An 18026-nucleotide genomic window follows, 5' to 3' on the forward strand; every position below is an offset into this window, starting at 1 on the left:
TTTAGTTTCTGCTTGAAATTTGGAGGTGCTCTGCATTTATGTTTTGCGGTCTCAGAAAGGGCTAGCGAGATACCACTACTGTCATATTATATCATGGTTGTTTTGACAATGTGTTGCCATTTGAGATATCTTATTATTGCTCGCTAGTTGATTATGTCATTGATATGAGTTAATATAATCTTTAGGAGTTATTGTCGGCATGGTTAGTTATAATGTTGGCTGAAAACCTAGGTGTTGTTTAAGCTCATTTATGCAAACAAGAGCAAAAGAGTTTGTAAAAGTTTTTCCTTTTTCACTTTCAGTTTATCAACTGAATTGCTGGAGGACAAGCAAAGGTTTAAACTTGGGGGAGTTGATACGTCTAACGATTTTCCTCTTGTTTTGGACTCTAATTTGCATGATTTGAATGAAACTAACCCCGGACTGACGCTGTTTTCAGCAGAACTGCCATGGTGTTGTTTTTGTGCAGAAATAAAAGTTCTCAGAAAGGAACGAAACTTTGTGAGGAATTTTTATACAACAAATAAGAATTTCTGGAGCCAAGACCTACCGGAGAGGGGAACCTGGGTGGGCACAACCCACCAGGGTGCGCCCCCCTCTCCTGGCACGCCCAGGTGGGTTGTCCCCACCTGGTGGCCCCGCAGACCCTAAAACCGGCGCTATAAAATCCTATTTTTTAGAAGAAAAAAATCAGGGAGAAAGAATTATAGCGATCCACGAGACGGAGCCGTCGTCACCTCTTGTTCTTCATCGAGAGGCTAGATCTGGAGTCCGTTTGGGGCTTTGGAGAGAGGGGGTCTTCGTTCTTCGTCATCACCAACTCTTCTCCATCGCTAACTCCATGATGCTGCCCACCGAGAGTGAGTAATTACTTCGTAGGCTCGCTGGTCGGTGAGGAGTTGGATGAGATTCATCATCTAATCGAGTTAGTTTCGTTAGGGCTTGATCCCTAGTATCCACTATGTTCTAAGATTAATGTTGCTATGACTTTGCCATGCTTAATGCTTGTCACTTTAGGCCCGATTGTCATGATTTCAGATCTGAACCGTTTATGTTATCACCATTATATCCATATTCTAGATACGATCTTGCAAGTTGTAGTCACCTACTACGTGTTATGATCCGGCAACCCCGGAGTGACAATAGTCAGGACCACTCTCGATGATGACCGTAGTTTGAGGAGTTCATGTATTCACCGTGTGTTAATGTTTTGTTCCGGTTCTCTATTAAAAGGAGGTCTTAATATCCCTTAGTTTCCAGTAGGACCCCACTGCCACGGGAGGGTAGGACAAAAGATGTCATGCAAGTTCTTTTCATAAGCACGTATAACTGTTTACGGAATACATGACTACATTATATTGATGAACTGGAGCTAGTGTCGTATCGCCTTAGGTTATAACTGTCTCATGATGAATATCATCCAACAAGTCACCGGTCCAGTGTCTACGAATTTATCCTATATTATTCTTGGTAAGTTACTATTGCTATCATCACTGTTACACTTGCTACAAAATTACTGCTATCACTGTTACCGTTACCGTTGCTGCTGCTACTATTATCAAAACTATCATACTACTTTGCTACTGATCACTTTGCTGTAGATAATTAATCTCCAGGTGTGGTTGAATTGACAACTCAACTGCTAATACCTTCAAATATTCTTTGGCTCCGCTTGTGTCGAATATATAAATTTGGGTTGAATACTCTACCCTCGAAAACTGTTGTTATCCCCTATACTTGTGGGTTATAAAAAATATCGACGTCTATAATATAAAATATATTATATACATAATATGCGTAAATCCCTTTTGGAGCTCGGGTTCCAGTGAGGCCTCCAAATTCAAATTTCAAATTTCACTAAAATTCATATTTTTACATTTCAAAAAATTCTGAAAATTGATATATATATATATATATATATATATATATATATATATATATATAGGGTCGCGCTAATCATCACCCTGAGTGAGAAATTCGCACTAATCCAAAGCATGCGAAGTAAACTTACGTCATTGGACAAGAAAGCAGACCCGCAAGAAGTACCGTGAGGTAATTTTATGGGGAGGAGGTGGCGAACCAGACCAGCGCCCACCACAGCCAACACAAAAGCGTCAATGTAAATTTACCTCACACAGTTACGGTCATGGATCAGCACGCTTGCCCACGATGTGCCTCCAGCCGTCGATGCAAGTAGGGCAGATAGGTTATGCCCATGCACTTACGGAATGCACTGATTACAAATCGATAAACATAGTGGCTCCATTCTCAATGCTAAAATGCATTCAGTTGATAAGGATTCCCCAAAAGTCGGGGCAATATGTGAAATTACATCGGTATACTTGCAAACATAGACAGATCACACACATTGTAATTTTGCTAATGGAGAGACCTTCAGCTCTGATCCTGAAGTTAATATTCTTCATCTTCTCCATAACAATGTAGTTATGCCCAACCTTTCCGGTCACACACACACACACACACATGGATCAGGGACTGATTACATGCCACAATTACAACATGAGCACGAGCTTCAGCAAACAAACAGGGCGAAAGACAGAAAATGTGTTGACTGCATAACTTGTATAGAAGACATTTGTACTACAGTAATGTCCCTACGATCTACATACTAAAAATATAGCAAACATCCTGGCAATTGGATTATAAAACAGAACAACGAAGACACTGGAGTATATACTTCCAATCAAACTCAATTATTAACGAAATCGAGCCACTAATTTAAATGGGCAAAAAAGGATTTGATTATGGTAACCAATCCGAACACAAGGTAATGGTGGCTCCCTGCTTGAGGTCAGTGAAACATTGGGCATGCCATTTATACGGCCCTCTCCATCTGCAAGGGAGAACGACGAGACAACCACCAAGAAAGTCAAAGTGTGACTGGGATATGGAGGATACTTCTTCCCAGAAACCATAAGGTAGGTACCAGACACAATAAATAAATGAAAAAAAATAGAAGCTACTATTCAACAAAAAAATCTCGGCCTAACTTCTGTGATAACAAGTTCAGTTTGAATGTGAATTTTTAGCCGACGACAGTAAGAAACATTAATATGAACAGCTGAGGAACATATCCCTCCAGAAATATCATCAAATAAGATTACTAAAATGATTATCGCAGTTACAGTTATGTCACTTGGTCTGCCCTACCTGAAGTCATTATCTGAGGCTACAAGGAGATGGTTGCAGGAGGCACTTAGATAAAGACAATGTCTTCCCCTCCGACCAACACGGAATCCGCTGCCTTCAGTCCGTCCTCGTTTTGCCATTGTACTTCCTACCATGCACCGATTATCCATGACAGGCTGACAAGCGACGAATCAGCTGGAGCACCACACAGAAGTACATCTGATTCATCAGGAAGCTACTTTTCTGTTTGAGAAAACCATGTGATAAACTCATAAACATGTTAACTCACTTGTACTGCTGTTCACACATAGGACATGATAACTATCACATATAAACCTCCAAAACTAGCAACAACTTTGTCCAGCGTCTATTGCCAAAATCGAAGCTTCTCTTCTAGATCATGCAATAAATGCAACTAAAATATAAAGAGTAATTTGCGCCGATTGAAGTGCACACGTACCATAGTATAAAATCCATTGCAGCCGCCTGCTCCACTTGTGCCGCTATCTATAAATCGAATAAACCTCCAAGTAAGCAATTCAACAAGCACGGCATGAGCACAAAACAGAAATGAATATATAGTTCAGTAATTCTACGAATTAATCAAATAGTGGAATCCTAATCATATTTTTTAAATACAAATAGATCAAACAAATAAGGACATTGCTGGAGTTATAGGAGGTTAAAAAAGAAATGATAGGATGAGAAATCAGGGCTCACCTGAAGCAACAGAGGTGAAAGCTGCAGACCAAGAAAGGATGCCCCTGCCTCTCCCGGCAAGGAGCATGCCTTCATGAGGCGCCGACCTCAAATCTGTCGCTGGAATCTCCTGCCTTTGTTGGTTAGCCATCTAAGTACAAATTCCCAAAAAAATATAGTCATATAAAGGAGATTACTTTCCGATAGTCACAGGCAAAATACAGCCATGACACACCCATTATACGTGTGCATCCACCTGTCGGAGTGATAATCACTAAAAGGAAGTAGGAAATAACCAAATAGTTGTATTACTGCTAAAAGGTGAATATAGTTAATTAGGCTTCTGTAACCAATCGCAAGAAACAAATATGTGTGCACCATGTTGCTGATTCACGGACTAAAAAGCGTACATGATCAATACCAGTACAAAAATAAATATGCAAACAAACTAATCTGCAAAAATGGGAGTCAAATTAAGATGCAATTGATGGGAAGACCACAGGGATATTTGTGGAGATGGATAATTGGCTCTTGTAGGTATTCTATCAAACAGGTTGTGAGCAAACCAGTCTGCTACAGATTCAAATAAATTATGGAGGGAGCAGATGTGCTAGATTGATTTCTATAAATATGCAATGATGAGTGATGGCAGGGCTATCTCACCTCCGAAAAGGGATGTGAATCCCGACTCGCTTGGCTCCAAATTAGCTTCGTACTGAATCCCTGATTTGTTGGAACTACCAAAGACACTAGTTCTGAATTACAATCAGATAGCTGCATAGCCCAGCTAGCTAGACTAGGAGGTATGCCTGCTCATACTATCTTCAAGTGAAGCTAATTTCATGGTGCACATGACTATCTCCTGAAGCGGATGATGCAACCAACTTCGCACTAATAAACTGAAGAACAATAAAACCACGCTCCTAACCAATTGGAGTACAAATGGTTCTTGTTTTGCCTCAGGCCACCCTCAAACAGAGCAACTCATCTATAGCCTATTTGGCAATAATGGGAAGAGGGATATGACTTTAGAGGAGGGAATCAGTAGTGTATTGGGCAAGGAATTAGTTTTTACTCCCAATCCTTTGCTTGGTTTCTTTTGGGAATTACTAGCAGCAAGTGAAGGATAAGGATTTCGTCGCTTTTTTTATTATTAGTGGGCCAGAACAACAACTGAATTGCGAAATTGACCAGTAGTATGTTTGTTCCGCATCAAGCAACCATACGGATAAACTAGCTGCCGGATCAAGTATATCGTGTGCAGTGAAGTGTTGCCTGCATGCGTCTGATTTATTGTTATATGTGTTTGCTCCTGAAGAGATAGTCCAAGATCTGAGGCAACACTTATAAGGCTACGGCCATCGGCCGGCAACATCGAGGCAATAAAGTGAGGCTACTGAAGCATATCCAGCCATGGATGCCAGCCTGTGGGATCTTGATCTACACAGGTAGTCAGGCATAATAAAGCAATCGATGGTGAAGTTGTAGTGAGAATCAATCATAGCTCCCGTAAAATAGAATCAAATTGAAAGGGCTGGATCCTGAAGCAAAATCATATGGGGGCATCTACCAAAAAGCGACGAAGTACCTCTTCACGCAGCAGCCACGACGCGCTGCCCGCCCGACCATAACCAGCTCGTCGGCTAGACGAGGACGCCTCCAACCCCTGAGTCGCGGACTGCGCCCGACTGTGGCCAGGTGTTTGTTGCTGGCGAGGCATCGTCCCACCACACCGGGCTTGAGAGAATGGCGCTGGAGTCCGAGCTCCCGCCGGGCCCACTCGTATCGCTGCCGGACGACGGCCGCCGCTCGCCTAGCCCCAGACCGCTCGCCGCCGCTGTTCGTCCCTGGGATCTTTTTTTTTGTTAATTCGGCTGGTAGTGGGCATGATCCAAACCGCACGACCAAGCAAAAAAAAGCAAAAGGAGGAACCGTCATAAAGAAAAGGTAAAATTACACCACCCCACGGTGCGACGGAGGAATCGGCTATCCAGCTCGATCGACCGACCAGGGTGAAGAATTACTTATTCTTCACCCTGGGTTATTAATAGAATTTCTAGGGTCGCGCTATTCATCACCCTGGGTGAGGAATTCTTATTCCTCACCCCAGCCACCCTGTACGAGCTACACACACCACGCCACAACCATCGTAAGAGACAAAAGGTGTCTGAGGTAAAATTACACCACACCACAACCACCGTAAGAAACAAAAGTTGTCTGAGGTAAAATTATATTCGAGTGGGTGCCACATCCACCATAGAAACAAAACGCTTGTGAGGCAAAATTACGACACGGAGCCGAGTAACCTGTCCTTCTCGCAAGGCGGGTGCGATGTAAAGTTAAGGTGAGGATGGTCAGAGAAGGTAAGTTTCAGATAATTGTTTGGGAACCTGACTCCTAATTCTGTTAAAGAACTGGCAGGACAATTTATATTGGCGTCATATGCTGCAATTGTCGGTGAAATCAAGGAGATTAATATTATCTTTCCAGTTATTGGTACGAAAGCAAATACAGTTGCGCACATGTGTGCAAAAATTGTTGTTCGTGCGAGTAGATGGAGCTGGTGGCTGAGCTCTGCCCCTGATTTCCAATATACTACCCCTGCAACAAAAGTATACTTTTGAGGAATGAAATAACTCCGAAGGTTATAGGGTTTCTTTTTTGAGAATTAAGATTCTATAGGAATGTGTCCGGAGGCTGTCAGGTAATGATATTGCCAGCCAAGTATGCAGATACACAATGTCAATTTCTGAACACAAATTACCTAGGGCATCATGCAAAATACTGATGGTTGGGGTAAAACATATGGACAAGGCCGTATAATTACAGAAACAAACTGACTTGATATGTTACACTGCACTATATGCACTGAAACATCAGGTCTTGCTAAAACGACCTCAAAATGGATGATGCCTAGCATCTTGAAGTCTTCCTGGAACCTCCCTTGCAGCTACACATTGTTCAGACTCCATAAAATCGTCATGATGAATAAAGTCTAGAAAACTACAGAGACAAAACTGCGCTTATCACATCCTTTGCTCGCATGCAGGATCATGAACTTTAGGATAAGCAACCTAACAATTAATTGGAACTCTTAGTCAAAGCCAATGGGGTAATCTCAGGCAGACCGCACTTCAAAGAAGCTTGCAAGATTGAACTGCTGAAGCTTAATGACAGATTTTACAACTATAAACTGTAGTCAGAAAAACATTAAAACATGGATATATTCTTGCCAACAACCCAGTGAATGAGACATGATGGTCCGAGATAAATAGAGCAATGCTCTTTGCTAGAGAAAAGCACGCATGCAGATTTTTTCTTATAACATGTATACATAAAGAGAATTAAATTAGATGATAAAATAAATAGAGGAATGCTCTTCCCTGAGGAAAACAAACGCATGCATATTTTTACTTATACATAGCATATATATACAGAGAATTAAACTAGATGTTAACAGAAATTGCACAAGCATCAGTCAGAATTTCCCTTTTCATATAGGAGTTTATGATATTTGAAGTTCAAAGTGTCTGGCTACTGTGCTCCCATTTTATGTCTACATTTTTTTCATCTGAATTGCTATGTGTAGTTGGCATACTGTTAATTTACTGATCTGGATCTAACGCCAGGCATATTTGGGGTATGTGCCTAAAAGTGTCTACATTTTATCTCTTCTGTTATGCTTGCATAATGTAAAAATGGATCAAGGAATTTGTAGATTCAGAGCGCTCACCAATACTCCTGCAATCTCTTTAGTGGGTTTCTTTGTCTGGGTCACTATCTACTTATGCTTGTTACGCTACCTGTTGCTAGATGGATGGATACATTATTAAATAGGTTGATGCTTTATTCCACATCTATGTCTAAAGGAACTGACCTTTTGAATCATTGCTGACAATCTAGTAAATCACAGGAGAAGGACCATTAAATTACTCCATGCGCTGAGTTGAAACATATTGGCATATCACTGAGGAAAAGAAAGAAACTACAAAATTGACTAATTTGCAGAATGATAGAATTACACGCATAGTTCTTTATTTCCAGATATACCATTTCCAAAGACCAAATAGAGCTGAAATTATATTAGTGGCCCAGGTAAATAAAATAGGGGCGTCGTAGGTGCTTGTTACCATTAACTACAGCTGAGATTAAAATAAGGGCCCAGGTAAAAGAATACAAAGGCATCGTATCGTAGGTACTTGTTAGTATACCATAAACTATGCTGAAACCATAGTAGGGGGCTAGGGGCATGGCAGGTACTTCTCAGTATACTATTTTCTCTTCCTAAATGCAAGTAGCATTTTCAAAACATTTTGAAACTAGTTACTGGCAAACTAAAGTTGAGTTATTAAAAAAATGACACCTGAGTGATCCACGGACAGGTATATGAACTACAATGAGAAAAGATTTAAAATAAGCATGACTGAATGCTTTCAACTCCGAGAATCTAATTAATTACTGCACTGGCATTCGGGATATAAGTCTTAACACCTTCAGAGGATAGAAACAATACTCACAATATTTGCATAAAGTCTGAAGAAGTGTTGAACTATTAGGGGAAGGGAATGTATTTTTTTTCTTTTGTTGCGTGATTTCCTTTAGTCCATAGGTTTGCTGATGTGACGGTGAAATCTAGCAGAAAAGTGAGGATGAACTGCGTACAGAATAAGGGCTTCTTTTTGTTGGACAGAATGAGGGCTCTTGTTAGGGCCGAACCCCAAATTTTGCCCTTGAGATCAAAATGGAGCTCTACCCTTCCCGTCCACTGCTTCCTCATTGTGCGGTGGCAACCTGAGGAGCAACTTCTTGGGCAACCCGGGATCCTTTCTTGGCCTTCGTGCTCTTTCTTTGCCCCGCTCCTAAACAATCAAGAACCTTAACCCTAAAAATTCAGAAATTGATGGATGAGGAAACGACAGGAAAAGGAAGAGGGAGTTCTTACCGGCGAGAAGACCGACGAAGGTGCGGATGGACGCAGGAGAAGGCAGTTGTCGCCGCCCGACCTCGCGTCGGATCTTTGCACTGTCCACTTCGCCTCCTGCAAGCATGAGAGAGGGAATGGGGGAGTACACCACGCGCCAGGGTGGAGAGTAGCCCTCGCTTCCGGGTTGTCCCACCGGCACAGTCGCCGTCGCCGCCGCCGCCGCAATCGGAGGATGGACTAGGGAGAGAGAAACGGTGTCGAGCCGAGTGGGTTAGAAAAAGATACAGGTACATGAACCTGTAACCTGGGCAGAGACCCCGTAATGGCGGGGTGGGCTACCTCCTAAACGACCAGCAAAGCACTCCCATCAACATAAATTTACAAGTGTGAAACATAATTTTATCGCGGTCGAGGTTTGCATGAGCCAGACCGTGTGGCTCGGTGGATGCGCCAGGGTGAAGAATTATTTATTCTTCACCCAGGATTATTAATAGAGTTTATATATATATATAGGGAAAATAGATACTACCACCTAGTGGTAGTTACCACCACCCTAGCTGCCCTCCGATATCTTCAGATCTGAGCGTTGATTAACGGGTTTGGTTTCATAAGTTTTTAGACTTTCTCTACCGGAGAAAATGACCAGCCCGTACCCCCACCCCACCCACCGGATTTATGTGGGAAGATAATTACCATATAACTACCTCCAGTAAAACGAGCAAGCTATATATCAAAATATATCCACCGGCCGCTGGCGTCAGGCATCCTTATGCATACTAGAATCGATCTAATGCTGGTGCATGTAGGATTTGGATTGCTAATTTAGAAGAGAAGCATTCATGGATGCATGCAATTGACCAACGACAGTGCATCAGGACGCATCAACTAACAGTACAAACATAATGTACATGACATTCTCCATACTACATGCGTACATATATATACTCCCTTCAAAAAAAAATATGTGTCCACTAACGAATCTGTAACACATAGTCCCGTCTGAATTTCCTAAAAAAGTACTCCTATCTAAACAAAAATACATACAAAGTCAGCAACTCCATAAATATCTCGTTTATATTATATATGCACAACAGTCCACCGTATATACTACATACACCATTCTAAAATAAGAAGTATATTTCTTCATACTACAAGACACATATACTCCACCCTCCATAAAAAAGCATATATACTCCATGTTCTAAGAAATACATTCTCCATACTCTTGGTGGTTCCCAATACTAAGTTCAAAATTAATATACTACATACTTTTTTTTCTTGACAGTTCATACAATATACTACATACTAAAAAAACTATATCTACTTCAAAAAGGTATACTACATACTCTCTGTGAAAAACAATTATATGTAGACATGCACATACTCCATGTGAAAATTTATAAATATACTCCATAATATAACAGTATAGTAGTATGTAGTACATACCATAATTCTGAAACGAACTATAAATTACATACGAAATACTACTTTTTTGGCACACATATATATTTTGTGCATTCACATAAAAGAGTATTAATACTCCAGCTTGGTGTTAATAATCCGTACTCAAATAATCAAATGCTTATACTTCACACTCCAATTTTACTTAGTAGTGCATACTCCATACTACAAAAGTTACATGTTAAAACTCCATACTACAGGTATACATGGGGAGTGAGTATACTCTATGCGGTTCTAAAAAAGACAATATATTTCGTACTATAATAGAAGAATCAAAAAAGAGTTATACGTCCCCATACTACCTTTTTCCAACAAAAAATACTTGTTAAAAAAAGAGAGATAAATACGTACTCTGGATAAGAAAATTACCATCCATCTACGGTGCTTATCAAGAATAATCAGCACCACTTAAAGAAAAAGAATAATCAGCTTTACGTTCACAGGCTTATCCGATGAAAATATTGTTGTACACACCCAAGATTGAGGAGATCGTTGCAACAGCCTGCCACCCGCTTGCCGGATTATTTAATAATAAAAACTGAATTAGTTTCTGCCTACTAAATTGCATTGGCACCCGTTAACAGTATCCATTACCCGGTTGATTTGATGCCACGTTTGAGGGACGGGGAAGAGGGACACGTGGAGGCCAAAGAAGGTGATGGTAACTACGACTGCTTGTAGATAAAAATTGTCCTATATATATATATATATATATATATATATATATATATATATATATATATATATATATATATATATATATATATGAAAGCATAACACACATGTGTGTAAATTTTCAGTTCAAAATACATTGAAATGAGGGCTGCGCAAAAAACATAAATATGGAGCTGTTTAACACATGATACTATTCATCCTCCCAGGCTATGAATTTGTCTTTTTTGTACAGGTCGCAACTCAAGATATTTCATCATGAATTTTTACACACATGTGAGTTACATCCTTACATACACGCGTATTTAAAAAAAATGAATCATAGAAGTTTGAATTTGGTTTTTTCAAAAATAAAGGCCTTCATGGAGCTCGGCCTCCAAAACACCTTTCTCCATAATATGAAACTATATTCCATAATGAATCTAAAGATATTCATTTGGTATTGTAAATGTTGATATTTTTTTATAAACTTGGTCAAAATAGAGATATTTTTACTTCAGGCAAAAATTATATGCAGACTAAAAAGAAACGGAGGAGTAAATAAGATAATAAGGATGAACTTTTTTAAATATGTACAAAGATTCTCTTGTTCGGTTCTATTGCTAGATGCACACGGGTAACGGACATGCATGTATGTTGTGTTGCTTAAGGCCAACTCCAACGTACGGCCCTAAATGGACGTCCGTTATGTCCGGTCTTCGTTTGTTTGAGGCAGGAAAATAGACACGGCCGTTCGTTTGTGGTCGTGCGGCCGTCGGTGCATCCAATCGACACGCTGCATCTCAAACCGTCCGTGTTTTTGAATTTGATTTCGGCGCCAAAAAAACCCAAATAACTCTTGCAAATAATATAAAAATATTAATATTAAACATCCACACGTCCAGAATATCCAAGTTGAACACAGTTCTTAATTAAACTAAAACTTAAAAAATATATAATAAATTAGATAAAGGCCCATGCGGTGAGGCCACCGTCGTCTTCAGGAGCCGCCGTCCTATTCGGCGTCGTCGCTGGTGAGGTCGAGGTGCGGAGGTGGTTGCCAGAGATGGGCTCGCGGCCCCTGCCAGACCGGAGGCGCCTGCACCACCTCCTCCTATGGCTCTTGCTCCTGCTGTAGTGACCACGACATCGTGGTTGACCATGGGCCGATACCCAACGAGTCGGCCATCTCTGACGTCGTGCATGACCATCTCCACCGCTGGCCCACCAGACGCGGGTTCCAGCGGCAATGGGTGGCTCCTCCACCACCTCTTCCCGCACCTCCTCCTCGACAGCCATGTCCAGCTCTGGGATGGCCATGTCGCCGGCTGCAGAGAGGGCCAACTGGGTTTTCAGGCCCTCCCATTGCCGCTCGTCGTGGGTGATCATGGAGTCCTCCATGACCCGCCTCATGAGCTCGGCCTCCTCCTCCTCCTTGGTCATGGGAGGTGGCGGTGGCGGGACGGGGACGGAGATGGCGTTGGCGTGATGCCGCGCACACGCCTACGGCCGCAGTTTGGGGCGGTCTGTCAGCACGAGCAGGACGCGGGCAGCGCAGGCTCGTAGGACGACCGGCAAAAAAGGATTGCTGATGTAGGTCGTGCTCGCCGTGGAGCCACATATCCCACAGCGGCGAATCAATGGCCTACCTGGGGTCGTAGAGCAGATCAGGTGGCAGGTGGGCGTGGCGTCAGTCGATCTCGTCGCGGTGGGCACGTCCGCTCACCGGCAACGGGGGGATTGGCATGCGATCCACCAAAAGATGCTAGTTGTTGGGGAGGTGGGACATCGCCCCACGGCAGTGGTATCGCCGTCTCCTAGTAGCGCCAGCAGACGTTGGCGTGGACGCACGACCTATTGCGCTGAGCGGCCGGCGGCTGCGCAATCTCAAATGCAGGCGGAGCAAGTGGTGTGGGCGGCGCGAACCTGGTGGAGCGGCGACGACAAGAGGAGGAGCCGGCCTCATGGTCGTGTTTCCCCTTGCTGATCCAATGCTAGCCCATGGCGCCGGCCGGGAGGAGGATGAGTAGGATGCAACGGTGGCGGCTAGGATTTGCTCGTATCGGGGCTCGAGAAAGCGGGCCGGCTAGGAAGTGAAAGCTGTGAACTGGCCGGTCCACGGCTTCCACATTAAGAACGACTACGACCCACTAGCTAGATGGCTAATAGCTAGGGCCTGTCACGCGTGCGCATTCATTTTGAACGGTGGAGGTAGGTGGACCGTCGCCATGCGTCTTCAAGGCGGAGGACGAGTAAGCGCGTGTCCGTCCGTTCGACGTCTGTGTGAACATAAACCGGACATAGATTTGTGTCAGAAATGGGACGGGATAGATGTCAAACGGATAAAAAAATTACGGTCACGGCCGCGCGTTGAGCCAATGCGCCGCTATAGGCACATGCATGTCTTCGGCGGGTGGATAAGCAGCTACCCGTAGGACGGCTTCGAGATCTCTTCACTCTGCTAGTGGCATATTTTTCTATATCTACGTGCAAGCTGGGGCCTTGCTTTAATCAGCTGCAGCTCACTCAGGCTCCTCGAGCAAAATGATGGACTTCACGGCGCTCTCACCGCTACTCTTCCTCTTCTTCGTTCTGCTCATCCTCAAACTGGTCATCGACCACTACGCATCACCCACCCGCGGGCAGCGACTGCCACCCGGCCCATGGCAGCTGCCGCTCATCGGCAGCCTGCACCACCTCCTGCTATCGCGCTCCGGGGGCCTGCCCCACCGGGCCATGCGCGACCTCTCCCGCGCCCACGGCCCGCTCATGCTCCTCCGCCTCGGCGCCGTGCCCACCCTCGTCGTCTCCTCCGCCGAGGCCGCCAGGGAGGTGATGAAGACCCACGACGCCGCCTTCGCCAGCCGCCACCTCAGCGCCACGCTCGACATCATCAGCTGCGGTGGCAAGGGCATCCTCTTCTCCCACTACAACGACCGCTGGCGCGAGCTCCGCAGGATCTGTGTGCACGAGCTCTTCAGCCAGCGCCGCGTGCTCTCCTTCCGACCGGCACGGGAGGACGAGGTCGCCCGCCTCCTGCGCGCCGTCTCCGACGGGTGCCGTGATGGCCAAGCAGTCAACCTCAGCGAGAAGATGTGCCGCATGACCAACGACTCCGTGGTGCGCGCGGCCATCGGCGGTAGGTGCCACCACCGCGACGAGTTCTTGCACGAGCTAGACGAGGCCGTGCGGCTCACCGGCGGGATCAATCTCGCTGACCTGTACCCGTCGTCGCGGCTCGTGCGCCGGCTCAGCGTCGCCGCGCGGGACATGGTCAGGTGCCAGAGGAACATCTATCGCATCGTGGAGAGCATCATAAAAGAACGCGCCGGCATCCCAGCGGACGAGAGAGACGAGGACCTGCTCGGCGTCCTCCTCAGGCTGCAGAAGGACGGCGGCCTGCAGTTTGAACTCACCACCGAGATCATCAGCACCGTCATCTTCGTAAGATATTATCTACGATCATCATTCCTCTCGGCCATCTTATTTTTACACGGCTCTGAAAATTCTGAGCAGAATGGTAACTAACTGCAGGACATTTTCTCTGCCGGGAGCGAGACATCGTCGACGACGCTAGAATGGGCCATGTCGGAGCTCATGAGAAACCCACGAGTTCTCCACAAGGTGCAATCGGAGGTGAGAGAGGCCTTCAACGGGCAAGACAAGCTGACCGAGGACGACATCGTCAAGGTGAGGCTGGGCTACCTCCAGCTGGTGATCAAGGAGGCCCTGAGGCTGCACCCGCCGGCGGCGCTCCTGCTCCCACGCGAGTGCCGCGAGACGTGCCGGGTGATGGGCTACGACGTGCCCAAGGGCACCAAGGTGTTCGTCAACGTGTGGGCGATGGGGAGGGACGACAGGTACTGGGGCGACGCGGAGGCATTCAGGCCGGAGAGGTTCGAGAACAGCACCGTCGACTTCAAGGGCGCCGACTTCGAGTTCCTCCCCTTCGGAGCCGGCCGGAGGATGTGCCCCGGCATGTCGCTCGGGATGGCCAACATGGAGCTGGCGCTGGCTAGCCTCCTTTTCCACTTCGACTGGGAGCTGCCCTGTGGCGTCGGGGCCGAAGACATGGACATGACGGAGACCTTCGGCATCACGGTGAGAAGGAAGTCCAAGCTCTGGGTGCACGCGAAACCCCACGTTCCATGTGAGAATTGATTTGTTTGTTAGGAAAAATATGTACTCCCTCAGATCGGAGGTAGTAGCTGATTGGTACCCGTGGCCAATAGATTCGTGTTGCGGCCTTGCACGATTGAATACCCTGTGTAAATCTCGGTAGGCTGTTGTACTCATTTGTTTCTTTGTTCAAAGAGTTTTGGTTGTATCGATGGAGAACTGTAGATGCCAAATGCATCCAATTCGGTAGCTATGAACAACAATGGAGGGACGTGTGCTCGGGTGCAAGTGAAACTCTATGTCCCATGGGCAAGAGTATTCGCCAGCTAGAAAGCTTCTTGGCCACACAAATTTCTATCTCGGTGTTGATAATTTATACTTTTTTCATCAGGGTTTATTTCTTCCTTTATATTTTATGTCAAATTTTGATCATAGGTTTGACTAGAAATATATATATATATATATATATATATATATATGTTGTATGCCATAAAAAATATAGTATTGTTGGATTCGTATTCTAAAGAACTTTTCAATGATACTAATTTTGTGCTATATAACTTATCTCCTAGTTAAATTTAAGGTCTGATGCTCAAAAAAGAAGTTAAATTTAAGGTTAAAGTTTGACCCAAAATACATGGTAGACTAATAAAACCAGACGAAGGAAGTAGCGTAGATATGCGTTAACTACTTACCATTAATTATGAAGGAATCTATCATTATTAAGAAGCTGCTCCCCACTACATCCTATTTTCTCATCATGCACACTGTCCACATCAGCAATATGCCACATCATCTTCTGCATATAAATACTTGCCCCTGTTGATACCCCGTGAAGCCTCCTCAACGATCGCTATTCCTGGCGCTGCCGCCCGCACAGTTTTCTCGCTGCATGGGTTCCCGCGTTTAAGCCAACAACTGGGCAATTTTCACAAATGGGCTGCCTGATCCAAGTTAGTAGCTTGCTTTGTCGTTAGTGCCAGCCCATGTAATCACGCAGGCCTTAGCTAGCTTATTTCATCCAGGTGTTAGCCCATGTAAATAACTCCAGACTTCCAGTACTTCGCTCAGGCTTCATCTTCCTCGCTACAAGTCTTATGGCGTCGCTGTCTCTTCGCTCGCCGTCGCCACGACTCTTCAGTCCTCACTCATGGCCATGAAACGACAGCCAGAAATGCATGTTGAAACGGCAGGATTTATTGGCTTTCATTACCCTGCAAACGTACAAGGAAGTGCTAGATTTAACTGAGCGGTTCTTCTCCACGACAATTCCCATCTTCATGGCAAACTCTCTCTCTCTCTCTCTCTCTCTCTCTCTCTCTATGCCTTCTCGACCAAATCTTACTCATGTGCCTCTCATTGCAGCAGTAGCCAGCCGATGCAGGTGCTCCACGATTCGGTGCAGGTTGACTACTGTGCCCGGACGGTCTCACTCTCACGTCCCCGAGTTCAAGACGGCGCCTATGATTAGTACTCACTCCGTCCGAAAATACTTGTCATTAAATGGATAAAAAGAGATGTATTTTAAACTAAAATACGTCTAGAAACATCCCCTTTTATTCATTTTGATGACAAGTATTTCCGGACGGAGGGAGTAGGACAGAAGGATTTCAGGTGAGAGTCTTTTGCTGTTGATCGTGTCCGATATATCGTTGCCTTATCTCTTAGTGTAGTAGCGAGGGGGATTGACTGGTGGGTTTTTGATTGTGACGCTAACGAAAACATAACAAATTTGCATTTTGGTTTAGGGTAAAGAGCGCCACTGACGAGGTATCAATTGAACATGTACCAGAAATTTACCATACACTATCTTAATTTGTTGTGTCTTTTGTCGGTTACGTCATTTGGTTACCTTGCTGAAGCCTTCTCTTTATAGGATTGGGAAAAAATTGATATCCCATAAAGTACTTTGCTGGGTTTCATTGTTCGACTAGGTCGTGGCATCCACAGTTCCACACCCACATGGACCACGCCACCGCAGGAATAGTTTCTGGTTTCTCTTCTTGATAGGTATGCTATATACTATGGTCATAATCTTTTTGTTGCATTATGAAGGCTTAAAATCAGACATACAATAGCAATATAGCATTGCACTGCAGTCCTCTGTAAATGTGATCCCAAATTCATGATTTCTTTTAATTCCTTAATTCCTGATCCCTTCTACTCTATCAAGTCTCAAGGTCATTTTGATTATTGATGAAATTTCAATTTGATCTTGAACCACTACCCATCGGAGATTTGGACTGGACGAACACTGCCACGGTTCATTATCCGTGCAATTACTGATTTTGTTGGTAGAAGCTTTGATCTATACTTCAATATTGCTTTACATGTCCTCTGTGCAGTTTCTTTTCTAATGTATATACTATTATCATCTGGGATTTTTTAACTCCAATGCATATATCCAAGCGTGCAATTTCAGAAGTTATCTTAATAGCTCTAATCCTCTACTGGCATAATACCAAGAGTCTAATTCCTGCAATCTATGGTTCTGTTTCTGTTAACAAACAAAGATGGAAGTGTGCACGTGTACTTGCCAAACATGGTGTATTTTCAAGTTATCTTTCTGGATGGTAAAATTATTGTGGCCCCGTCGGTTGTGGTAGATGTACTTATATATTCTAAGATCTGGAGTGATATCTCTGCAACAAAATATGCAGTGTTTTATTTGTATGTATGGAATTTGGTTAGTTTGTTGTTTTTGCTATGGATAATTGTAAGAGAAGTAAATTATTTGTTCTACGCCAGCGCCTATATTTGTAAAATGCGCCAAGCTTGCTTAAACAAATTACATTATTCATTTGTATATATTTAAAGTTAGATAGAATTTTGACATGTCGTGCTGTACGTGTGCTTACATGACCAGGCAGTAATGGTTCGCGAAGTTAATTATTGTCCATTAGAACTATACATCTATTTGTTGTTGGAATTCATCAGTGATAATTTTGCAAAATGATAGCCTTTCTACAATTGTCTCATTTGCTTGACAAAATTCATATAATTTGTAGGATTCAAACAATAT

General features: G+C 44.0%; 2 protein-coding genes across 6 annotated transcripts; one reads left to right on the plus strand and one right to left on the minus strand.

Moving 5' to 3' along the window:
* Positions 1-2568: 2568 nt before the first annotated feature.
* Positions 2569-9065, minus strand: LOC123102297 (uncharacterized). 5 transcript variants are annotated; one of them, XR_006448890.1, is made up of 6 exons: positions 8792-9065; positions 5438-8708; positions 3871-4000; positions 3611-3657; positions 3172-3393; positions 2569-2854 (listed from the first exon to the last, which is right to left on the minus strand). XR_006448890.1 is itself a non-coding variant. In XM_044523595.1 (6 exons), exons 2-6 carry the CDS (start codon positions 5567-5569, stop codon positions 2764-2766), a joined length of 555 nt encoding a protein of 184 aa, XP_044379530.1. In that variant the 5' UTR covers positions 5570-8708; positions 8792-9065; the 3' UTR covers positions 2569-2763. The 5 variants fall into 5 exon arrangements, 3 of the variants coding, with proteins under 3 accessions (XP_044379530.1, XP_044379532.1, XP_044379531.1); XM_044523595.1 differs by having other exon boundaries at positions 3172-3326; XR_006448891.1 differs by lacking the exon at positions 2569-2854 and having other exon boundaries at positions 3093-3393; positions 5438-8724.
* Positions 9066-13306: 4241 nt separating this feature from the next.
* On the plus strand, positions 13307-15216 carry LOC123102298 (zealexin A1 synthase). The gene is made up of 2 exons (XM_044523598.1): positions 13307-14329; positions 14420-15216. The coding sequence occupies exons 1-2, from the start codon at positions 13430-13432 to the stop codon at positions 15044-15046; spliced, it is 1527 nt and encodes a 508-aa protein (XP_044379533.1). The 5' UTR covers positions 13307-13429; the 3' UTR covers positions 15047-15216.
* Positions 15217-18026: the final 2810 nt, after the last annotated feature.

Source organism: Triticum aestivum, chromosome 5A (genome assembly GCF_018294505.1).
Source record: "Triticum aestivum cultivar Chinese Spring chromosome 5A, IWGSC CS RefSeq v2.1, whole genome shotgun sequence".
Lineage (NCBI taxonomy): Eukaryota > Viridiplantae > Streptophyta > Magnoliopsida > Poales > Poaceae > Triticum > Triticum aestivum.